Source organism: Anabrus simplex, chromosome 13, assembly GCF_040414725.1.
Source record: "Anabrus simplex isolate iqAnaSimp1 chromosome 13, ASM4041472v1, whole genome shotgun sequence".
NCBI classification, from domain to species: domain Eukaryota; kingdom Metazoa; phylum Arthropoda; class Insecta; order Orthoptera; family Tettigoniidae; genus Anabrus; species Anabrus simplex.
In genome coordinates, this window is record NC_090277.1 from 69,986,825 (window position 1) to 70,011,121 (window position 24,297).

The 24,297-nt window shown below is 42.6% G+C and overlaps 1 protein-coding gene across 1 annotated transcript in view; it reads right to left on the bottom strand.

The window, feature by feature from the left end:
• Nucleotides 1-939: 939 nt before the first annotated feature.
• The window catches only part of LOC136885011 (putative uncharacterized protein DDB_G0271606), a 64,044-nt gene continuing 40,686 nt past the window's right edge, over nucleotides 940-24,297 (bottom strand). The window contains exons 3-4 of the mRNA XM_067157392.2: nucleotides 12,255-12,951; nucleotides 940-4,500 (exon numbers count right to left, since the gene is read on the bottom strand). Of these exons, the coding sequence (XP_067013493.2) occupies nucleotides 2,770-4,500; nucleotides 12,255-12,951 (2,428 nt within the window). The 3' untranslated portion in view covers nucleotides 940-2,769. The remainder of the gene's footprint in view (nucleotides 4,501-12,254; nucleotides 12,952-24,297) is intronic.

Genomic DNA, 24,297 nt, shown 5'->3' on the forward strand with positions numbered 1-24,297 from the left:
TTATATTGAAACTATGAGACGCTAGATAGCAGTAATTCAACACAATATTATGCATAATACAAAACTAAATGCTGAATCACGTGCACCCAATGCTGAAAACCTAAAAATGAAGTTTACTCAACAAATTAGTGCAAAACTCAGCCATTTGTGAAGGATGGTTTTAGAAGTGCAGATATGTCGATATAGTAAAGTCAAAAGAAGGGAATAACTTGAACTTCACAATTGTGAATCACGATTTTCAAAACAGTTTTGAAACAAGAAAATAAATTTTAATCGGAAATGATATTCCTTTGATTTCCTGGTCTTTTTCACAGAACGCTAATATGGTTAACCCCTGAACTTCCTGATAACAACCCTGTATCTACTGTTGTGTGCTCCCGTGTCTCTTGGTAGTGCCGTGCGTCGTGTGCAAATGAAGGTGTGTATTAAAGAGATCACAAATACCGAAGCGCGCAACCCAGAAGAATTAACCGAATGTTCTTGCTGGGTATTGAACCCGCGGTAACTAGCTTGCCCACTCAGGCAACGAGCAGACCAAAATCTTGCTGCTCTTTGTTGAAAATCGAAAAATGTTATTATCGTCGAACTTTGGCGCTCCAAAGTCCCTGAACATATTCGTGCCGTGAAGAGCAATTGGCTCCGCAGTTCTATCACGTATTTTTACGGATTGTTTAGGCACTAATAGGTTAGTATGGAGCAAGTAACAAGCATAGGCTATCCTGAACAACGGTTATGGTATGAGTTTTGCATTAACATCAGGGGTACGACTCATCATCAGCTTGCATACGGAGGATAGTGGGTAGGAACTCCACTATCGGCAGAAAATGCTGGTCCGTCTCCTTCCTTTCCCGTCGTCGCCATAACAAGTATCTGTGCCGCTGCGGCGTAAAGCAAATTGTTTATCTTCCAAAGGAAAAATCACTTTTTCAAATCCTACATTTTTTATTCAGGAACAAATGGGCTTACAAAATGGAAACACAAACACATAATTATTATGAACTGTTGATAACAACAGTCTTGTTTAAATATGTACAATTTATTTATCAATACATTTTCTACCTCACACACTGAAAAATAAGCAGTAAATATCAGGCAATCTGGTAAGAAACTGGCAAAATTCTCTGGATTTCGTTCACAAGGTAGAAATAAAATTTGTATTAGAGAACTCGAAAAGGAATAATTTACTCCCTTTAGAGCTCGGAGTTTGAGGTTAGAATGCAAACTTATTAAAGCGAGTAACAAGTATGCACAGCGGTTATGAGTTTTGCATCAACTTTAGGGTTACGGCTCATAAGAACCCCTAAATATTATGTCACTCTCCCTGCCTAACGGATCAACGAGCTAGTTCACACTTCCTAATAACCAAATTAGTTTGCATTCTATTCCACAACAAAACCGTGGTCTTCTTTAGTTATTTGCCAGATTCTAACCCAGAGTAACTCTCAAACTATAGCATTCATACAAAGCTGTACAAGACTTGAGTCTCATTCAGAATATTGTAACGTCATAAGACAGTGTTTCTCTGATGTGAATGAAACTGAAATCTTATACTGAGTGAATTCTTCTCGCTACCGTATCACTATTCATTGCACTTCAGAGCTCGACATTATATATTTAAAAATCCTTTACAAAAGTTCATCAATTTTATTCACGCAGTCAGCCAAATTCATTCTATAAATGATAGATAGTCGGCCCCCATCTAGTTGATGATAGTGTTCAAAACGGCCTTTTACTTGTCGTCACAAACCTTAATGAGCTCTGCAAGCAGACGATAAGCCCAACAAATTATTCTCCGAGTTGTCCTCGTATTATTGCACGGATCAAAATAACCCTGATATAAACTCTCTGTGGAAAGCAATGTCTACCCAAACCAGTGAACCAATTTAAATATGAAATACAATATATATTTGATATCAGTCCGTCTTTCGTACAGTTCACATCACAAATTCAACTTCCACAAATTTTCTGTTCATGGTGTATGGTTGAAAGAAAATTTTAAATTTTAAAAATCAGAAAATTGATTAATCTTATACTGGGAATTATTTCGCAACTAGTATGCAATAGACTTATTTAAACACTGAAAACAGATTTTTATGAATCTGTTTATATAAAAATATCTCATTTCAGCATCGTAAATTTCCCCGATATTTCAAATACGCATATTTAAAATAATTAATTACTCGAAGATTAAATACGATTATTAAGATTGTGAGATTGGGGATTCATTTCATTGTTAACAAATCAAGGAATTCAACAAGCATGTCTCCACTACCGGAGAGGCAAATGACCTACACTAGACTTGAGTATCAGGTGAATTTCTGGGAGCAAATATAAAATTCTTGAAATAATCCTATACAAATACCGGATGGTTTCTTGTTTGGGCAGCGTAATCTCGAGGGAAACAATTCTTAGGCACGAACAGATTATAATGCGGACGTATTCAAAGAAAGTCGCAAGCAGCAACTAACTCGCTCTTCAGTTATGTTGGTGGGTTGCAGACACTTTAGGGGTCTAATGTTCTGTACCCCTAACATGTATGTAAACCTCATTGCAGAGCCATTGTGCGGGCGAGATGATACTTCCTATTTACTTAAATATGTGTGCATTCTAAATTATTCGAGCCTAAACATAAGTTGTAGTCTTACTATCTGAACAGAAATACGTCATCCCTTGTGGAACTGACTGCACTTAGAATTTGTTCAAAGAACAATAAATATTTTAGTGCATTCTTCAATTGCCGGAATTTAATTCATTGTGTTGTTGCTAAACCTATTCGGTATCGGCAGGCTGGGGACGTCGGCTTCTTACTCTGGGTCTGGAACTGGTCTCGGGGTAGTTGTCGTACGAGTCTGCCTGCTGGGTCGCCCTGTATGAAGCGTTACGAGCCCGACCTCGCCCTCGTCTGATGTGGGATGGTCGCCTCCTCACTGGGGCAGCGGTGGTCTGGGACTCATCCACGACGATCGGAGCGTACGCCTGTTCGCTCTGTCCGGCTGCTTCTTGCTGGTATGCTATGTGCTCGTACTGTTGAGCCTGCTGCTGAGGTTGGTAAGACTGCTGTAACTGCTCGTTCAGCTGTTGAGCTTGGAATACTGGGCCAGGTTGCGCAGTCTTCAGGAGTTGTGGTTGGAATGTCTGGTCCACTTGTATTCTCAGTTGTTGTTGTTGTTGTTGTTGGTAGGCGACTGGACTCTCCTCTTGCTGTTGAGGTTTAGCTCTAGATTGGTAAGTCTGTTGCTGTTGCTCTGCCTGATATGCTTGCTGCAGAGGCTGAGTCTTAGGTTGTTGGGGTTCGTAGGATGCTGCTACCGCTTGCGCTTGTTGTTGCTGCTGTTGTTGTTGCTGTTGCTCTTGTTGAGCTCTAAGTTGAGTGTACACGAACAGGTCAGGGTTCAATTTGAGCTGAAGTAAAGCTTGCTGCAATTGCTCAGGCTGAATTGTTGGCTGTGCTGGTTGAGCTGTTGGTTGGGCTGGTTGTTGAACTTGTGGTTGAAACAATGCCTGTGGTTGTTGTGCAACTACTTGCTGTTGGTAGACTGCCTGTTCTTGTTGAGCCTTCAGCTGCTGCTCAACACCTGCTTGTTGTTGATGAGCCTTCTGAGCATTAACTTGTTGTTGGTAAGCAACTCCTTGTTCCTGTATCTGTTGTTGAGCTTTGAGCTGTTGCTGGTATGCTGCTTGTTCCTGCTGAGCCTGTTGCTGTGCTTGAAGCAGCGCCTGCTGTTGTTGTTCTTGTTGCGCTTTCGCGAGTGCCTCTTGCCTCTGGTATACAGCCTGTTCGTCTTGTACTGGAGGGGGTGCGAGGGTTGGCTGGGCCTTCACTCGGGATCGGCCCTTGGTTGGTGCCCTGTAGGCGTTCTGAGAGGGTGGTGCAGGTGTAGAGTACGACCTTTGTCTCTTAGTAGATGGTGGGAAGTAAGCCGGGGTAGAACTCTCGATCGGTTGAGGGTTGCTTACTGGGGTGACAGAAAATCCGGCGTCAATCAGGGCTTGTAACTCCTTTTGGGTCAGAGGTCGCTGACCCTCAGGGGATGGAATGCGGACAACAGGTAGAGAGGTCTGGTCTTCTTGAGGTGTATCCACCGACTCAATTGTTACTCTAGGCCTAGATGTGCTCTTAGAGACATAGATTGATGACCTAGAGGGTGAAGCAGGGGATAAGGTGGATGACTCGATGATATCGAGAGCTCCTGACTTATCGAACAGTCCACCACGACCTTGATCGGCAAGAAGGGAAGAGACGAATGCGTCATCCTGTGCGGATGATGTTGGAGTGGAGGGAGAAGGCTGTGCCCGTTGCCTGCCAACGTACACTGTGCCATCGTCGGAGAGCGCTTGTTGCTGCTGTTGTCTTCTGGTTGACACAGTGCGCTGAGCCGCAGGTGTGGTTTCCCTCAAGTACTGCTCCACCAAGGGGCGGCGTGGTGCCGGCTGCGGTACGGGAATAATGACCGGAGCTTGAGTTGCCTCTGGCTGAGCGTATGAAACTTGCTGCACCTGCTGAAAAAAGAAATGTAATTATGTATCGAATCTGAGGTAAACCACTCACTAACACAACTACTTACACGAATATCTGCATTTCAACTAGAAATAAAAGAACGTTAGAAATGATTCGACAGTAAGTTTCCCAACCGGTAGCACAGGCTGAGGAGTTGAGGAGATGCGCCTCGATTGGGAAAACCAAATGATCATAAATATTTTTTTCATCTCCACGTCAGTGTTGAAATCATCCAAGGGATATGAGCTGCGAATTTCAGGTAAATAAAATATAATGAAATGATAATATTTTCTTTATTTCTTCCTGAAAATGACTTTCCTTTTCTTAATCATCGTTATCCCGTCGATTAGATTAGTACTTTGCCTTTTTCTACCACTACGAGCGCTAATGTGAGACAATGCAGAGTTTCACTTAAGCCCTTATTTGGTGTGGACATTTTTCAAAAATCATAAAAAGCCATAAGGGTTCGAACCAAGGAATACATTACAGAAAGAATTATGTAAATACGTTACTTTAGGTAGAATTTGAATGAAAAAGAAAATGAGAGCGATTTTAGGCTGTGATTCGGGAACTGCACTTAGACCGGAAGTGGTTTCGGGCGAGTTGGCCGTGCGGTTAGGGGCGCGCGGCTGTGACCTTGCATCCGGGAGATACTGGGTTCGGATCCCACTGTCGGCAGCCCTGAAGATGGTTTTCCGTGGTTTCCCATTTCACACCAGGCAAATGCTGGGGATGTACCTTAATTAAGGCCACGGCCGCTTCCTTCGCACTCTTAGCCCTTTCCTATCCCATCGTCGCCATAAGACCTATCTGTGTCGGTGCGACGTAAATCCACTAGCAAAAAAATTTGTTATTTTGGGTTTGGTAGAGCTCTCCAAGACTCATAATTTGAAATATTTCCGGACTCGTTAGCCCTTCGACGTTCGGAACAATTTACGTTTTTCGTATTATGGGGAGAAATGTTTTTAACATTAAAATGTATGACGTGATGGCCCTGCAGGTACTGTTGCTAGGTAACATCACGTCACACACAGGATGTATTTATGTGAAAATATTGACACTTATTTCTCAACCAAAAATCTATAAATGATCATTTCAGTTAATTCGCAAACACAAAATATCATATTGTAAAATGAAATCACAGACAATAATTTCTAGTCCTACATATATTCATTTTCATGTCATTCTTAACACTGTTGTTCGAATATTCACCTCCCTAGATCTAACAACTTATCATCTTGTTTTCGCCGCAAGGAAATTACGAAGTATTTTTCTTTTCCTTAGGGGATGGTCTAAACTGTCTTTCTGCGGCCACATTACCACGTCATTTTCCATGTTCTACCAGTTCAAATTTAAATGCTATACGAAAACCTGATTATGTAACTTATGAGTACAGATTACAGCGTCTGTGAGCCCCGCCCCTAGCGCTATTTACCTTATGTACCGTGTCCACGGCCATGCTATTATTTCGAGCACGTTTCCGCACAATCAGTCACAAATATCTCCGGTCGTTTAGACCATAAGGCTTACGGAACGTTCAGGCTGTATTTCATGCGTAAACATAGATTAATTTTATCATCCGAAAAATTGGTAATCAATAATGGCGGAAAAAGACGAAGTCTACAAATTAATCAGCGAAATTTGGAGGAAATGCAGAACGCAAGAAACCAGTTATTACTCGGTAAGGAATACGAACATCTCAAATATCTCTAGTACTGAACATATTTATTTTACCCTTTTTGTCGGGGCGACTTAAAGGCAATAAGAAACAAAACACAAAACAAAATCTTTCTACCCTTTAACTAAGTCACAGAGTCCAGGAGACCTCCACATACATATTCTTATAGGTTTTCATCATCTTTAGACTTATTTTCCCATATTCCTCTTATAATATCACATAGTTTTGCTGTTCTACATTCTCTGTTTAATAACCTAACAACAGTGTGAAGTTTATTTTCGAGCATACCTTTGTCTTTACACAGAGCTCGATAGCTGCAGTCGCGTAAGTGCGGTCAGTATTCTGTTCGAGCCCCACTCTCGGCAGCCCTGAAGATGGTTTCCCATTTTCACACCAGGCAAATGTCGGGGCTGTACCTTATTAAGGCCACGGCCGCTTCCTTCCCACTGCTCAGCGTTTGCTGTCCCATAAGAATTATCTGTGTCGGTCTGACGTAAAACAACTCGTAAGATAGTCTTCTTTTTCTTTACTGTATCCAGTAATCGGGAGATAGTAGGTTCAAGCCCCACTCTCCGCAGCCCTGAAGATGGGTTTCCGTGGTTTCCCATTTTCACACCAGGCAAATGTCGGGGCTGTACCTTATTAAGGCCACGGCCGCTTCCTTCCTACTGCTCAGCGTTTCCTGTCCCATAAGAATTATCTGTGTCGGTGTGACGTAAAACAACTCGTAAGATAGTCTTCTTTTTCTTTACTGTATCCAGTAATCGGAAGATAGTAGGTTCGAGCCCCACTCTCCGCAGCCCTGAACATGGTTTTCCGTGGTTTCCCATTTTTGCACCAGGCAAATGTCGGGGCTGTACCTTATTAAGGCCACGGTCGCTTCCTTCCCATTCCTGGGTCTTTCCTATTCCATCGTCGCCATAAGACCTATCTGTGTCGGTGCGACGTAAAGCAAATAGCAAAAAAAAAAAATCTTAACTGTACCTGTGACACTTCCACATCTGGTGTTGTTGTTTGAGTCATCAGTCCGTAGACTGGTTTGATGCAGCTGTCCATGCCAACCTATCCTATGCTAACCGTTCATTTCTACGTTTCTGCTCTAATCTGCTTGTAATATTCATACCCGTACTGCCTACACTTCCCTCAAACAACAACTGAACAAGTCCTGGATATCTTAAGATGTGTTCTGCCATTCTGTCTCTTCTTCCGGTCAAATTTAGCCAAATCGATCTCCTCTCACCAACTCGATTCATTATATCTTAATTTGTCATTCGATTTACCCACCTCACCTTTCAAAAGCTTCTATTCTCTTTCCTTCTGAGCTTCTTACCGTTCATGCTTCACTTCCATACAATTCCACGCTCCATACGACAATCTTCTTTCTAATCCCCATATCAACGTTCCAAGTGAGCAAATTTCGTTTGTTAAGAAAGGACTTCCTCGCTTGCACTTTATGTCCTCCTCACGTCTTCCTACTTTACAATGGGAGTATTGTATTACACATCCAGTTCTCACGAATCATGCCCACTAGACACCGAAAAGATGGATTTCGCAACATACCTATGACCTATGGCCCCTTTCACACTACGACCCGAAAACCGAGTCCATATGAGATTAGGAACCCAGGTCCCTCAGACTGAAAATAGAGGCACGCAGAGGCCATCCAGGATCCGCGAGTCTTAGCTAAGTAGCTTCTATTTATTTTACAAGGATGACTCTTCTTGAAATTCCTTCTTTGGTGAATTCGATGTTTGATTTCTTTTAAAGGGGAAATCGCCAGAGCAAATTGGGAAACTAAACCTCAGAACACTTTCTGTTCGGAGGAAAGTAGCCGACCTTTCACCCTCTTTGGGGTGCGTCGAATGAAAACTTTATCGCTATGTTCTTCCTTTCTTAGTGCCCATTATTTCTTCATCCTTTTTTATCGTCATTTTCTCTCGTCTTCCGAGAAAATGCTAGATTTGTCTTGGAACGTTATATTTTCGTCTTTAGCTGTTCGATCGAAAAGTGAATTTTTTGTCATTTTTATTTCTATAGGATTTTTTCAGTTTCTTTCTACCAGTTGAGTTTTGTTACGGAAGAAGTCAAAGATTTCTTCGGTTAATCTACTAGATTTCATTGTAAAAGAACGACCTAAAATGTGTCCTTCTTTTTCGCATAATATGTGAGAGTTTCCCCTCCACGTAGTACCCTATTGCTTACTGTCGGCCTTCTCTTAGCCGTCTATCTATCACCAAGACGTATCCTTACTCCTATCATGAGGGGACTACCAAAAGCCTGTCAGATTTACATACCGATTTCTCCGGAACTGTCCAAGGTAATAAAGCGAAATTTTGATAGCATGTATATTCGTGTTTAATACTGATGTACTTTCTGTGTTTGTTAGAAATCAAGTTATGTATTTTTAAATCAACTTCTAAATGTTTAATTTTATACAAGTGTTTATGATCAAACTATTTGTGGCATCTCAACCACTGCAGATCCATATAAAAAATAATGATGTCAATGAGAGGTCAAAAATATTCAGAACTCTATCTTCAGTAGTTTTTTGAGAAAATGGGAGACATTTCAAAAACATGTTTTTTTTAAGAAATCACGATTGAAAGTGTAATTCCACTTGTAAAACGTGGGTGGTGCCATGCTTACCACATAAACACCAGATAGAAAGTGGCATGATAACAACCAATGCAGGAGGAAGTTTACTATGAATCAGCATAAACTATTGCCTACTAGAGCAAATGCTGCATTGTCTATGGCGTTTTGTGCTCACCAGTACCGTCGTCTACGTCTCTGGTGCTTGCTGTGTTGCGCCGCGCCACTCTGTTTGCGCCAAGAATGAACAGCGTTCCGCAGTCCGTATTTTGAGATCTGAGTCTGCACCAGGAGCGGAAATTCACAAAAGACTTTCAGCAGGGAACAATGTTTTGCCACAGCGAACTACTCACCAGTGGGTTGAACAGTTCAAAAGGGGTCGCACGAGCGTGAAGGATGAGGAAAGATCCGGGCAGCCGTAACTGATGCCAATATTGAACAAGTGTGTGATAACAGACGAGCGACTGTTGATGGCGTGGTGCAAACAGAGAGTGGCAACAGCGCAAGCTCGCTGAAACGTAGACAACGGTGCCATCTAGCGGCTGGTGAGCAAACAACGCCATAGAGCCTACCTAAAGACAATTACAGCAAAATACTTATTGACTTGCCCTCGTACTTCCCGAGATATCTTGTCTTAAATTAACAGGTGCTGGAGAAATGGCTCGCACACTAACATTCTTTTAAATACGTAAATACAATCATTCAAAATCAATGAAACATGCATCAAATTAAAGTTGAAACTCCAAATAATGATTTTCCATTTTTTTAAAAGTAAAATCAACATATTTTTTAACAATACCACCATTTATACTGGCCTTAAATTTCATTCTTGTTCTTTTCCGTGTTTTCTCTTGTATTTAATTGAAATTTCCTTTTTTATGTAAATATGTAAAATATATGAATGTACAGAGTATATTTGTGCCCTTTGTACTTGCTTATACATTTTTTCATTTTACATTAATACCTATTGTACATATTTCGTATCTTTGTAATTCAGTGTTATGCTGTTGAACATAATAAATGGAGGTTACAGTACAACGATGGAACTACGATGTATGGCTAAACGTCTTATAAACAAGAATCAGCAGAAGGACACTGGTTTGGATTCACCCTGTAATTTAAAATTGCCAACCAGATCACCGTATTCCTCTTGATTATCTCCCTCTAGCGCTGTACTTTTCTTGCTTTATACAGACGATCTCGGACAGCTCCTCAACCATCCAAAATAAACACGGCAGTACGTAATACCAGCAGCGAAAATCAGTTAATGAAATCCTGATCCTACACTTGTGGTATGAATTGCTCTGCAAATATTTTTGGCGTATTTGTATTGATATACAACTTATGAAAAAGAACTCTTGAAATATCGAATGAATTTCAACAGTAATAATTTTTCAGAAAGTTTGAGGACCTCGAAATGTACCCCACTTTTGCGTGTAAAGGCCACCCTGTTCACAAAACTACAGCAGGTATTGTGGCTACTTAACTTTTCCTAAATACCTGTCCAATGGAGTGTTTTTTTTAAAGTGGAAAGCTGAAAGAATTACAGGATATTTCTTTCCTGCATTTTTCAGGACACTCGCCTCCCGGTTGGGTCATGACTGTAACCTCAGAGATCAGACGCCAGTCAGCGATAATTCTCCATCTGTAACATGTATCGATCCCGGCGATCTGTTGAGCAAACCGTGTACTACGTGAGGAGTGGAGCTTCGGTGACTGTAGCTCATACCACAGATAGGTCTTATGGCGACGATGGGATAGGAAAGCGCTAGGAGTGGGAAGGAAGTGGCCGTGGCCGTAAAATTAAGGTACGGCTCCAGCATTCTCCTGGTGTGAAAATGGGAAATCACGGAAAACCATCTTCAGGCCTGCCGACAGTGGGGTTCGAACCCACTATATTCCGGATGCAAGCTCATAGCTCCACGCCCCTAACCGCACAGCCAACTCTCCCGGTCAAAAAATTTTCAAGCATTTCCAAATACGGAGTTAGTTTTCAGTATTTAACTGCAAAATTTAAAAAAATAAACATCCCCAAAAAACAACCCTGTGATATTTTCGTCTTTCAGTTTTCATGCAAATATACAGTGTATTGAATAATTATTTATATAAAATAAATTAGCCGCATACTTTGTATATTTCAGTAAATAAGATGGTATTTATACCCAAAAGTGCGGCATTTTTATAGGTTCTCGAAATGTTTGAGAAATGATAGCTCTTACTTCATTCGATATTTTAACGGTTGTTTTTCAAAATGTGCATATCAAAGCCACAAAATATGTTTCAGATCAATTCGTAGAACATATATAGGACCAGCAGTTCATCAACTGACGCTACCGTACTTTGAACATTATACCAAGGATTCAAGTGACTAATGCGCGGCAGATATTGCCTGAGTCACAGGTAGCCTAGTCTGAAGGGGTCGACGAGGTTCTCGTTTGGATACCCGGACAGCAGTTACTGAGTTATAGAGAAACTTTGAGTTACACCGATGGACACAGCCTATACCATCAATCACAATAGTTTTAATAATAAAAATAACAAAGGCCTTTTTTATGGCCCCGTATAATTTACAGCTACTGAGACCCGCACTAGGCTAACACGTCGGGGGACCCTCTAGGATGGAGTGTGCTCCTACATAGTGGGGGCGTTATTTCGCTCCAGATCAAGTATGTAAAATACATATTCAGTACATTTTGATTAAAAAATTTCCCTGGATATCTTAGCTTCTTGATGATCGGTGTACGTCAAGTCAGCTCCTTCCAGCTGCCTTTCCCCTCAGGTATTCATTTTTGGTGTAAGCTCGGAGTCTCGGAAGTGGAAATGTCCTTTCTTAATTTTTCTACTTCCTGCCTGGCAATCGAACCCATGTCCTATCCTGTGAAACAAGCAGGCTTTTGCCACCTCGACCAGACACTCCTGCCTGATGGTGGGCTCTTCTAAATTATTTCGATCTTTGATGCCTTCCCCAGTACCCACCGCCTCGCACAGAGTCTCCACCCCCAGAGTCCAGTGTGAAAGGAATTTAAAGACTTCTGGCGCCTCCCGTCGAGGTGATTGGATCGCATATCTCTATAAAAGTACTTTACGTTGCGAGCCTTCATGGCTCAGGGGGCAGCGCACCGCTCGCTCACCTCTGTGTTCCGTGGTTTAAATCCCGGTCATTCCATGTGAGATTCGTGCTGGACAAAGCAGAGGCAGGACAGATTATTCTCCGGGTATTCCCGACTTCCCCGTCATCTTTCATTCCGGCAACACTCTCCAATACCATTTCATTTCTTTTGTCGGCCATTAATCATTACGCAAGAAGAACGGAACAGACTTCTACATCCGGCAGAACTCCTATCCTCAGCGCTGGACGAGGGCTTCATTCCTGACCCGGTCGCACTACTGGAAACAGGCTATGGATTTTCATATTCACTGGTTACTTGTGTGAGCATGTCGCAAGGAATATTCTAAGGACTTACGGTGTTTCTAACTGATGCTTACCTGTTGTCGCTGTCTTTGAAGCAATCGGGGCTGAAGGATTTGTTGTGCCTCATCGACCTGAGACTGTTGCTCTTGAGTCCTGGATAGAGCGACCACTTGTGCGTTCTGCTGTTGCTGAGCCTTGGACAGGGCGATCAGCTGGGCCACTTGCTGTTCCTCGGCTTGCGCCTGCGCATTGAGCCTGGCAAGTTGCTGCTCGTACAGCGCCGCGCTGTCATCCACGGGAGTGGCAGTGGGTCCTGCTGTGGGTGTTGGAGTTGGCGAGGGTTGTGCTTGAAGCTGAAGCTGTGGCTGTACCTGTTGAACCAAGGACTGCGCAGCGATGTTTGGGTTCTCTCCCGCCAAGGATGCTCGCAGGCGAGCTTCATGGATTGAGTGGGCGTGCGGGAAGTTCTGGAAATGTGCAGTGGGGATGGTTCTTGTAGGTGCAGGGGAAGAAGATGGTACCAACTGCTGCAGCTGGCTTTGATCAAGATACTGGACCTGTTGTTGCGCCTCTTGAAGCTGCTGTTGCTGGAGTACCTGTTGCTGTTGTAGCTGCTGTTGCTGCAGCTGCTGGTTTTGTTGTAGCTGCTGCTGTTGGAGCTGCTGTTGTTGTTGCCTTTGCTGTTGAGCAGGGCTCAGTTGCTGAGGTGCAGGCGGGAACTGCTGCGGACTGACGGAGTACTGATCAGCTGTGGCAGGCTGGGCGGTTGTTCTAAAAACAAACAAGAACATATATAAGACAAAGGAGAACATATGATGGATGTATGAATACACCAATCTCAATTACACATGGCCAACAGCTGAATAGATGGTATTCATTTACTTTAATAATTACTAATGGCTATAATTTATTCTTTGTGATTAAATCGCGGATTTTTAAGCATCCGCATTTAATTCATCAGAAAGTATCTTCTAGCCTGCTTGGCGGTTCTGTAGTGAGATTTGCATAAACACTACGGATACGGTCTTTAGAACCCCTACATTTATGCAAACCGCCTACATACCTGTACAGTGGGCAACCCCCACTAGGCAAGAAGCATTAATTATAACCTGTTAGTGCTTTTAAAATCCGGGCTCTCTTTATGAAAATAAATACTGCAAACCATAAAATATTGACACTTCAAAAAATAAGGTAACAAGCGTTCGCACAAGGAAACCTTACAGGTAGATTTAAAGATACGCACTACTAGGGCACTGATACCCATTACTTTTCATTATATTCACTATTCTTGTTCCTTGGAACCACGTTATGGCGGCATACTGAACAGGTGTGCGCTCCAGGGACGATGGTCCAGATGGTTGTTTTCTTACCACGGAAGTGACAGTAAATATTGCCAGTTACCGCGATATACTGGGGCGTTACGGGTAGCACTTCGCCGAAAACGACCTGGACTTCTCCAAACAGGTGCCGTATTGCTGCACGATAATGCCAGGCCACACGCAGCCAACACCACGCGTAAATTATTACGGCGTTTCCGGCCGGATCTACTGCACCATGCTCCATACAGCCCTGACCTGGCACCTAATGATTTCCATCTCTGAGGCCCGTTGAAGAAGCACCTGGGTGATAAGCGATTTAATGTCAATACGGTGGTACAGCATGCCGTCATAACGTGGCTTCTGGGACTGGACGCTGGTATCTTATATGCCTTGGTGTACCTTTGGAACGTGTTTGGACCGGAAACGGTAATGCATACCGCTGACCAGTCATTGTGTATCGTTATATCTACCTGAAAAGTAAAGTCCCTTCCAGCAACCTCTTGCTACCATCTTCTGAAGCTACCTTGTATAATTCCTAAATGTACTGGGGAAAACCAATAGAACGTCCCCCGCAAATATACACAAATCAGTTAAGGATATAACATTCTTAAGTGATATTAAGTGGTTCGTAAAACGATTTGAACCCATTTTCCATGGAATTCCTAATAACAGAGCTATTGCTACCAATGTTGCTTATTTTCGATCGTACCATGTTAGTTTCAGTAAGAAAGTAACAAACGGTACAGTGCACTCAGTCCGAAGACATGCAGATTACGAGGATTATTCTTGGATTTCTAGACCCGATCAACTATCTCACTGTAAGGCATCACCTGAATTATTCTTACATAGACTGAGTGTATTTCGAACCAGTACATATATTCAGGAAAGCCGGGGCCCATCGGTAAGAGACAGGCTCGCCCTCCCTAGACACAACAAAATAATCTGAGAATCTATTTCAAGTATAATTCGGTCGTGAGAACTTTGGGATGACGCACAGCGCGCAGTCCGCCGTCTGATGCCAACAGAACAGTGGGATAACAATGGACTGTGAGCTTCGTGTCCACTTGGCCTTTGTTGTTCTATATTCCATACCAAGACGAAATAAGTTTCGTACAGAAACGTTGAGCAGGTTGCAAAGCACCGACGAGTTTTCTCATGAATATTGGTAACAACCACGAAATCCCCTAAATATCCTCAACCTAGCCAAAATTAATCAATACGTAAATAAATTCCAATCCTAGGCATGGACAAGGCGATCAGGCTAACATGCGACAGGAAACCTCCGGGCGTAGTGGTAAATATAAACTGAAGGTCGCGCTGTAGCAAGGCGTTCTTCCCTCAGGTGAAGAATGGAAACAGAATGCTGTCTCGTTACGTGTGACTGTCACGGATATCGGCTTTCTTTGTTGACAGGTACTTGCTAATAATTTGATCCGCTATCAGCAGTGGTTCTCCTTGACTTTGATGTTACCATCAGCTCACAGAAACCGTTCTAATCTTTTTTAAATACCCAGAGGGATACGTTTGTGAACTTTTGCACTGATATATAATTCATCCTCGTTCAGTCATTAGTTTACTGAAGGAGTAACAAATGTACGGGGTGCTCCAAAACTCCGTTAACACTTGACGAACAATACTTCACGGAATATTGAAGGTAGAGAGGTAATGACATGGAGTTTTATTGACACTAACAAAGTTTACAGGATGACCAGCAGATGGCGCTTCATACGATACTCAAGGAATAATTAGCATAACAGACGATGTTCTTTATAACACATGCTCACCATGTCGTGTACAGCATATCCGTAGGTTTGGTGATAAACTGCCGTCGGATGTTGTCTCGCAGCATCGTTAATGTGGTCGACTTTTTGTGTACTTTGTCAATAAAACGCCATCATGTGTGTTTCTACCTCCAATATTCGTGAAGTTTTTACTCATCAAATGTACTAGACTGCCACAACGGTTATGCTATGAGGTTTACATAAACATTAGGGCCCTTTCACACGATCCACTGCTTGCCACTCCACTCCACTCCACTGCACTCCACCAGAGGTGTGGTAAAATGCCGGTACCGTTCACACGAGACACTTCGCGTGGCGCAACCTCCGTCCACTCTCGTCAACAGCAAGCTGCTGTCGACCGGCCTGAAGTGTCTTCCACACTGGGCGACCGGAAGCTCACTCATCGCTGAATCAGATTAGCTCGTTCAGACAGTCAACATATAAATGAGCTACAAGTTCGAAGATTTCGGTTCCATTCATAGATACTGAAAAGTTAATAATAGAAATACGAAATCGGCCTTGTCAGTGGGATTAACGAACGACAGACTATTCAAATAAAATAAAAGGCTTCAAATGTGGAATGACGTTTCCCATGAAGTGATTCCACTTTCTGCCGAACTGGACAACTCCAAAGAGAGAGAAGTTGATATCTACAGTAATAGGCTATATGTGTTATATGTTAACAATTTTCGATATTACAATAACATGGGTCATTGAAAAATAATTAATCAAGGCTTTTTAGCAGTCTTCATTTCAAAAGAACTGCTTCCAATCAAATTACATAATAACATTTTCTTATTCGGACCGAGCTCGATAGCTGCAGTCGCTTATGTGCCGCCATTATCCAGTATTCGGGAGATAGTGGGTTCGAACCCAACTGTCGGCAGCCCTGAAGATGGTTTTCCGTGGTTTCCCATTTTCAAACCAGGCAAATGCTGGGGCTGTACCTTAATTAAGGCCACGGCCGCTTCCTTCCCACTCCTAGCCCTTTCCTGTCCCATCGTCGCCATAAGACCTATCTGTGTCGGTGCGACGTACAACAACTTGTAAAAAAAAAAAAATCTTATTCGTGAGAACTACCAGTCTTATTTACAGAAGGTAGGTGTAGGTAGCAAGGCCATACTGGTAGCTCACTAAATCAGTCGTTCAAACGGTCAACATTGTGTGCGTCACAAGTTTGAAGTTTTTGTTTCAAAATATCAGCGGAATACATTTTCTCATGTTGGTGTCCTGACGCTGCAAACTTGCTTCAAGGATTGACAACAATTCAAACAAATTCCCACTCATACGAAAGTAATTAAGGAACATTTTTAGATCATTGGTACGTTCATCTAGAAGAACGATGAGTTCCTCGTTCTAGGCGATATGAATTCAATGGATGGACCCAATGAACCTTAGTACTGTTCTTTCACCTCAACCTTCTTTTCGGAAGAATAAAAATCCCAAGGATAATGTGCGCGTCCATGGACCAGATTCAAACCGAGACGCAAATACGAGGTGGGGACGAGAAGTTGCCGGTAAGTTGACGGAAGTGGACGGCAAGTGTCTCAGAAGTGGAGTGGAGTGATGTAGCGTGGCGTCGAAAGCAAGTGGAGTGTTTGAAAGGAGCCTATGGGTACGGTGCAGCAGAACCCTTAGAATTTATGTTACTCTCGCTACATTACGGAAGAGCGGGCTAGTCAACAATTCCTAATGACCAAATTAGTTTGCAGTCTAATCTATTCCTACCTAAATTTCCGGATTCAAATTACAAAATTTGTGCCCCCCCCCCCTCATACTACGTTTATATCTCGGATGAGCTACGTAAAAGTAGAGAGTGTGGTAGAAATAATGGCGCATGGCCTCCGGAGAGGCCTGGTGCAGGTCTTTTTCTAGTAGACGGCCTATTAGGCGACCTGCATGTCTGTGAAGATGAGAGCCCTACCTAGGATGATTTCTAATGTTGAATACGCCACACACACCCAGCCCCCGGGCCATTGGAATTAACCAATTAAGGTTAAAATCCCCGACCCGGCCGGGAATCGACCCGGGACCCTCTGAACCGAAAGCCAGTACGCTGACCATTCAGCCAACGAGTTGGACGAGAGAGTGGTAATACCATGTCATGCGAGACAACGACAATTCGATAATAAAAACGGCCCGCCAGCTTGAGTGAGGTGTGCGCCGACCACGAGGGGGACCGCCCAAGTGGTGGATGGACATCGTGGAAGACCTAGGCAGGGCCAAATGGCGGGGAAAACGCTACAAGAGAGACACAGACACAGTCATATGTATGTTACGACTTCACCAGAAAATGAATTAACAAAATAGCTTGCAAATCATGTTTTAAGTTCAGGTTTCACCACTTAGGATGTGTTTTGTTTCTGTATGGTGCAGCAGCGATATTAAGGGGGGGGGGAACAGGAAACTTAAATTTTTACCGTTAATATTAATATTAGCCGTATCGAGAATCTGTATGTAATGAGAGTTATAGGAACATAATCTCTTACCTATTTTGTTGTATGTCTGTATTCTTGTGTGAGGAGAGATTCGCGATTATCACATTTTTAACAAACTTCCAGATATCTTCGAAAATATTAGCTCTATCTGCAACGTATATATTAAACTATAATTTTGAATGCTTTATACCTGATAAAGGTTTACCGTACGAGATATGAAAGGAGATGTGATTGTAAAGTCCATTAACGATGAGCACTGCTAATGTGGAAATGTTTTTCAGTCGTCATGGTAACGAAATTCACTGGTGTTTGTCCTGATTGATTTAAAAAACCGGGTGATTATTAGCCTCTCTTGATCACGAAGATCTAATATCTGTCATGTCCGAAAAATGTTCAAATATTGTTTTTGTTTACCGTCTAGGCTTCGTTTCTTCCGCGGACCTCTACCGCCTCAAGGGCAGTGTCCTGGAGCGTGAGACATTTGGTTGGGAATACAACTGGGCAGGAGAACGAGTACCTCGTTCAGGCGGCCTCACCTCCTATGCTAAACACGGGCCTTGTGGAGGATAGGAAGATTGGAACGGAAGGAAGCGGATGTGGCCTTAAATTAGGTACCATCCCGGCATTTGTCAGTAGAAATGTGAAACCACGACAAACCACTTCGAGGATGGTTGAGATGAGAATCGAACCCCCATTCAATTGATCTCCTGAGGTTTATTGGACCTCGTACAACTTCTCAAATTTTGTGGCTTTGCCAGGAATCGAATCCGGGCCTACGGGAGTTGCAGCTATTCACACTAACCACTACACAAGAGAGGTGGACATTAACAAAATTATCTCCTAATATTAGCCTCGCCGAAAAAGTAGGTAATAAAATATTCGTCTTCTTCTCCCTCCCGGTCTTGTTCCCAATTTACTGGAGTTGGCGCGCAGTACCGGTCTAGGAAGCCAAGAATAACGGCCGAGAGGATTCGTCGTGCTGACCACATGACACCTTGGGGCTGAACAGCGGTCGCTTGGTAGGCCATGGCCCTTCGGGGATGTTGTGCCATGATTCTTTTAAATGCTTTGTGCTTAGTATGGATTTGGCCCTGTTTTATGGCTGGATGCCCTTCCTGATATCAACCCTATGTGGAGCAATGTAATTACTATTGCGTGTTCTTGTGGTGGCTAGTAGTTGGAGTGTTGTGGCACGTGAACTACGAACACCCAGTCTCCGAGCCAAGCAAGAAGAATTACCCATACGCAGATGTAATTCTCGGTCCAGCCAGGAATCGAACTCGCTCCCCTTTCTACCTAACACCAATACGCTGAGTTCGACTACCACAGAACTGAACACCCAACTTCAGCTCAGAAGGCCGGTGCTTCAGCCCGACTATTTTATATTGTGCTGTATAGTTTATGAATGTCGAGGGACCGAGTGAAAAGTTGCAATTAACCAAATTTGACACCGTCAGGAAAACCGACATGCGAATTTGAAGCAGGGCCGCAAACTATTTTGCACAGAGTGCAGGTGGAACGGTCTCTGCGAGTTATTGTACGATACATCAGATTTCAGATTCAAATCTCCCGTTAATGTATTAAATTAAATTAATTTCGTTATCGTCAGTATTGTTTCTCATGAATAATGAAACAGTCTTGCTTCATAGCTGTAATCCACTGTGTCCTTATCATGGGAACTTAAAAGAGTGCCTATTCTTCAGAACACCAAACCATGAGTTCCATCGTTTAGAATTTAGAGTGTCTGCCACAGTACGCAGTCACAACTTTGGATACGCCCTCACGGCCTCATTACGCAGCTCCGCCCATATGCTCTGTATCTGTGCGCGTGCTAAGTCGCCGGACTTGTTTTTAGCGGTTTAAAAGGTCATATAGAAACGAAATATCGGCGCTGCAAATTACATAACATACGTGAGGGAACATTACTTCACTTCCTTCCGTGCTATTCATAAGGAAAAACATTTGTTCGCGTAATTTGCTCTGCTATACGAAAAAGCATGGAATCCTGGGCACGTTTTGTACATAGAAGACGAAATGTACAGAAAGTAACATAAATTCCCGGGGTTTTAATAGGCGGTGCCCCTAATGTTTCTGCAAATCTCTTAGCAAGACCGTTGTGCGGTTACTCGCCTCAGTAGGATTTCATTGTAACCGAAGTTCAGGCTCTACTGATAACAACCGGGAATTCAAAAGCGAATCTAAGACATTGTCAATGAGAGGAGCTTGCGTTATTTCCGTCACGTTAACAACTTCGACGCTTGACGCCAAGGGACGTAGAGTTCGAATTTCCACTCCCCCGTCAACACAGAGTTGACAGGTAACTGCAGTCAGGCAACAAAGGATCGCAAGAACTGGAGAGGGGTTATGTCGCACGCAGTCACCGCACCAAACGAGGACGGTGAAGAAATAAGGGTCGTATTTATAAGAAGGGAAAGGATGTTTACCGCCGGGTTCAGTAGCTCAGACGGAAAAACACTGGCCTTTTGAGCCCGGCTTGGCAGGTTCGATTCTGGCTCAGTCCGGTCGTATTTGCCGGCCCCAGGCTGTAGGGTAGCGTGTCTGTCTCTTACCAGGAGGTCCCAGATTCGATTACCTGAATCTGAGGACTGGTTCGAGGTCCACCCAGCTTACGTGATAACAATTGAGGAGCTATCTGACGGTGAGATGGCGGACCCAGTCTAGAAAGCCAAGAATAACGGCTGAGAGGATTCGCCGTGCTGACCACATGACACCTCGTATTCTACATAACTCCGGGTTGAGCAGCGGTCGCTTGGTAGGCCATGGCCCGTCGGGAATGTTGTGCCGTGGGATTCGGTTTCGTAAAGGATTTTTAGGCGCAACTATGCTAGAATGCAAAGGCAAGGAAGTTGCAAGTATCATCTCGCCCGCACAACCTCTAAAATTGATGCAGCTGACATACATAAATGTAGAGCCGTCGAGATGATACTTGTAACTTTCTGAACTACATTTGCATTCTAACATCTTATTACCTTAAAGTCATTTCCCTGTTCATTAGCGAGGCACCTCTTCGTCTTATTCTGCATTAGGCTTGGCACTCCGATATTTCATTTGCTCGCTCCGGTAATTCTCCCTCAGCTCGAAGGAAATCAAATTTCTCCAGCACTATTTTTTAGGATTAGTACTCGCTTGTTACAATTTTACAATCTTATGATTACGAGAAAGATGAAGGAAAAGCGGGTATTTCTAAATGTTCATAATAACACAAAGATCAATCCCAACCGAATAAAATTAGTATTCTGAAATCCATTGCTTCTTTTGATATAAGTGACTCATGAGCAAAACGTTGCATTTATTTTTCTCTCGCATAGCCATAAATTTGAAGGAGAGGGATTCCTTTATTAGAAGTAGGTACGCGTCGCCCTTTAAATTAGTTGAAATTATTGTATTTTAGTCATTATTATTATTGAGTGTTGGTGATAAGTTCTTTCAACATCTCTTTATTTAGGACTAACTTAAACCTGCTGACAAATTATTATAATATAGCGTATAATCCTTCTACTGTTCTTGCACCTGTTGCCTCTTGCACAGAGTAAAGTGAAAGACGATGACCAGACAGAATTACATTCACTGACAGTGAATCTACATCCAGTACAGAATAATGACATAGCAAATCCGCAACCTTTACCTCAGTGTTTGCGCAATATGGCGACTGGTTATCATGTCATCAGACAAGCTTCTAACCAGTATCATTAACTAACTTTCATCAGCATCCTGGGCTCCTAATTTTCTGATTAATTATAAGTTAAGATGTACGGTAAGATATGTAATGCCTAACGCTATAATCATAAACAGAGAATGTAGTTATATTCTAAAACTGGAGGCACGCTTATGTCACGCATTTATGTCGTGCGCTAATACCGAGGGAACAGTTAACAAAATGGATTGCAGAACTTCTCCTTTAAGGTAACCTGAATGTCCTCGTTGTAGTAATATTTTACCAAGAAATGTTGTTGCTGTGTTATATCACTCCTACATTGTGACTTACATCTGTTACTTTCTCTTCCAGACCACACATCATTTTTCAAGTGGACCACTTGTTGACTGTCTACGACATTTGATGGACTCCAGTTTTTGCAGTTTCTTCACAGGTAAGTTTGAGGATTTTAACTAAAATATGTGTTATGGCTGGGGGCCATTTCAAAATTACTGTGACGGAAGTGTACCCTAGCAACCGTACAGGCTGTGATGTAAGGTATTGTTATCTAGCAACCGTGCAGGCTGTGATGTAAAGTATTGTTACCTAGCAACCGTGCAGGCTGTGACGTAAAGTATTGTTACCTAGCAACCGTGCAGACTGTGATGTAAAGTATTGTTACCTAGCAACCGTGCAGGCTGCGATGTAAAGTATTGTTACCTAGCAACCGTACAGGCGGTTATTTAAAGTATTGTTACCTAGCAACCGTACAGGCTGTAATGTAAAGTATTGTTACCTAGCAACCGTGCAGACTGTGATGTAAAGTATTGTTATCTAGCAACCGTGCAGGCTGTGATGTAAAGTATTGTTACCTAGCAACCGTACAGGCGGTTATTTAAAGTATTGTTACCTAGCAACCGTGCAGACTGTGATGTAAAGTATTGTTACCTAGCAACCGTGCAGGCTGCGATGTAAAGTATTGTTACCTAGCAACCGTACAGGCGGTTATTTAAAGTATTGTTACCTAGCAACCGTACAGGCTGTAATGTAAAGTATTGTTACCTAGCAACCGTGCAGACTGTGATGTAAAGTATTGTTGCCTAGCAACCGTGCAGACTGTGATGTAAAGTATTGTTACCTAGCAACCGTGCAGACTGTGATGTAAAGTATTGTTACCTAGCAACCGTGCAGACTGTGTTGTAAAGTATTGTTACCTAGCAACCGTACAGGCTGTGATGTAAAGTACTGTTACCTAGCAACCGTGCAGACTGTGATATAAAGTATTGTTACCTAGCAACCGTGCAGACTGTGATGTAAAGTATTGTTACCTAGCAACCGTGCAGACTGTGATGTAAAGTATTTTTACCTAGCAACCGTGCAGGCTGTGATGTAAAGTATTGTTATCTAGCAACCGTACAGGCGGTGATTTAAAGTATTGTTATCTAGCAACCGTACAGGCGGTGATTTAAAGTATTGTTATCTAGCAACCGTGCAGGCTGTGATGTAAAGTATTGTTACCTAGCAACCGTGCAGGCTGTGACGTAAAGTATTGTTACCTAGCAACCGTGCAGACTGTGATGTAAAGTATTGTTACCTAGCAACCGTGCAGGCTGTGATGTAAAGTATTGTTACCTAGCAACCGTACAGGCGGTTATTTAAAGTATTGTTACCTAGCAACCGTACAGGCGGTTATTTAAAGTATTGTTACCTAGCAACCGTACAGGCTGTAATGTAAAGTATTGTTACCTAGCAACCGTGCAGACTGCGATGTAAAGTATTGTTACCTAGCAACCGTGCAGACTGTGATGTAAAGTATTGTTACCTAGCAACCGTGCAGACTGTGATGTAAAGTATTGTTACCTATCAACCGTGCAGGTTGTGATGTAAAGTACTGTTACCTAGCAACCGTGCAGGTTGTGATGTAAAATATGGCAATATGCAAAATATTGTTACCTAGCAACCGTACACGCTGTGTCTTATGGATGCTTGCCATCTGAAAGTAGTATGGCTGTGACCGAAAGACATCTGATTTCCGGAAAAGGAAAAAGGTTTTCTTTCTTCTTGTTAGTGTTTTACCGTCGCGCTAACACCCGGAAAGATTTCAGCGACGTAAGAAAACAAAGGAGCTAGGATTAGGGAGAGGTAGCCACAGATACAGCCACAGCATTTACATGGCGTGAAAATGTGAAACCACGGAAGATCGTCCTCAAGGCTGCAGGCGTGACTGTGGGATTCGAACCTACAATGTCCAGAAAGCAAGCTCACAGGCACATGACCGATGAAATCATCCTCATGTATTGTGCAGAAGAATTTTAACTTTTATCACTGATCGTGTTTTTCCTTGTTTCCTGTAGTAATTAAAATTGATTCGTAGATAGATTGATTGTAGTATAGAGTAATCAATTAAAGACCTAATAATAATAATAATAATAATAATAATAATAATAATAATAATAATAATAATAATAATAATAATAATAATAATAATAATTGTCCGACTACATGGCTAAATGGTTAGCGTGTTGGCCTTCGGTCACAGGGGTCCTGGTACAGCAAGTGTTTTAAAAGCGCGCACTTCCACATTCATTAGCCGCTGGGTGTCCACTATCTCGGTGACTATTCAGGACGTTGCTGCCTAGAGGCTAGCCATAACCTTGTATCCGCTCTCCACCAGTAAAAACTGGAGCAGTGTCGTAACTGCCAACAGGTCCTGCTTACACAAAGTTACAAATTTGTGTCTACACTTAACACGCTTCCTTTGACGTCGAATAATTCTGTGGTTTCGTTCCAAAACTTGCTGCCACGGTGAAAGTCCCTGTATCCCAAAACAATGTACAACATTCTTCCTTCAGTAATTACAAAATTAACAAAAACTTAATAACTAATTTGAAAAGAGAAAGTTTCAAATATAATCGCGTCTGTGA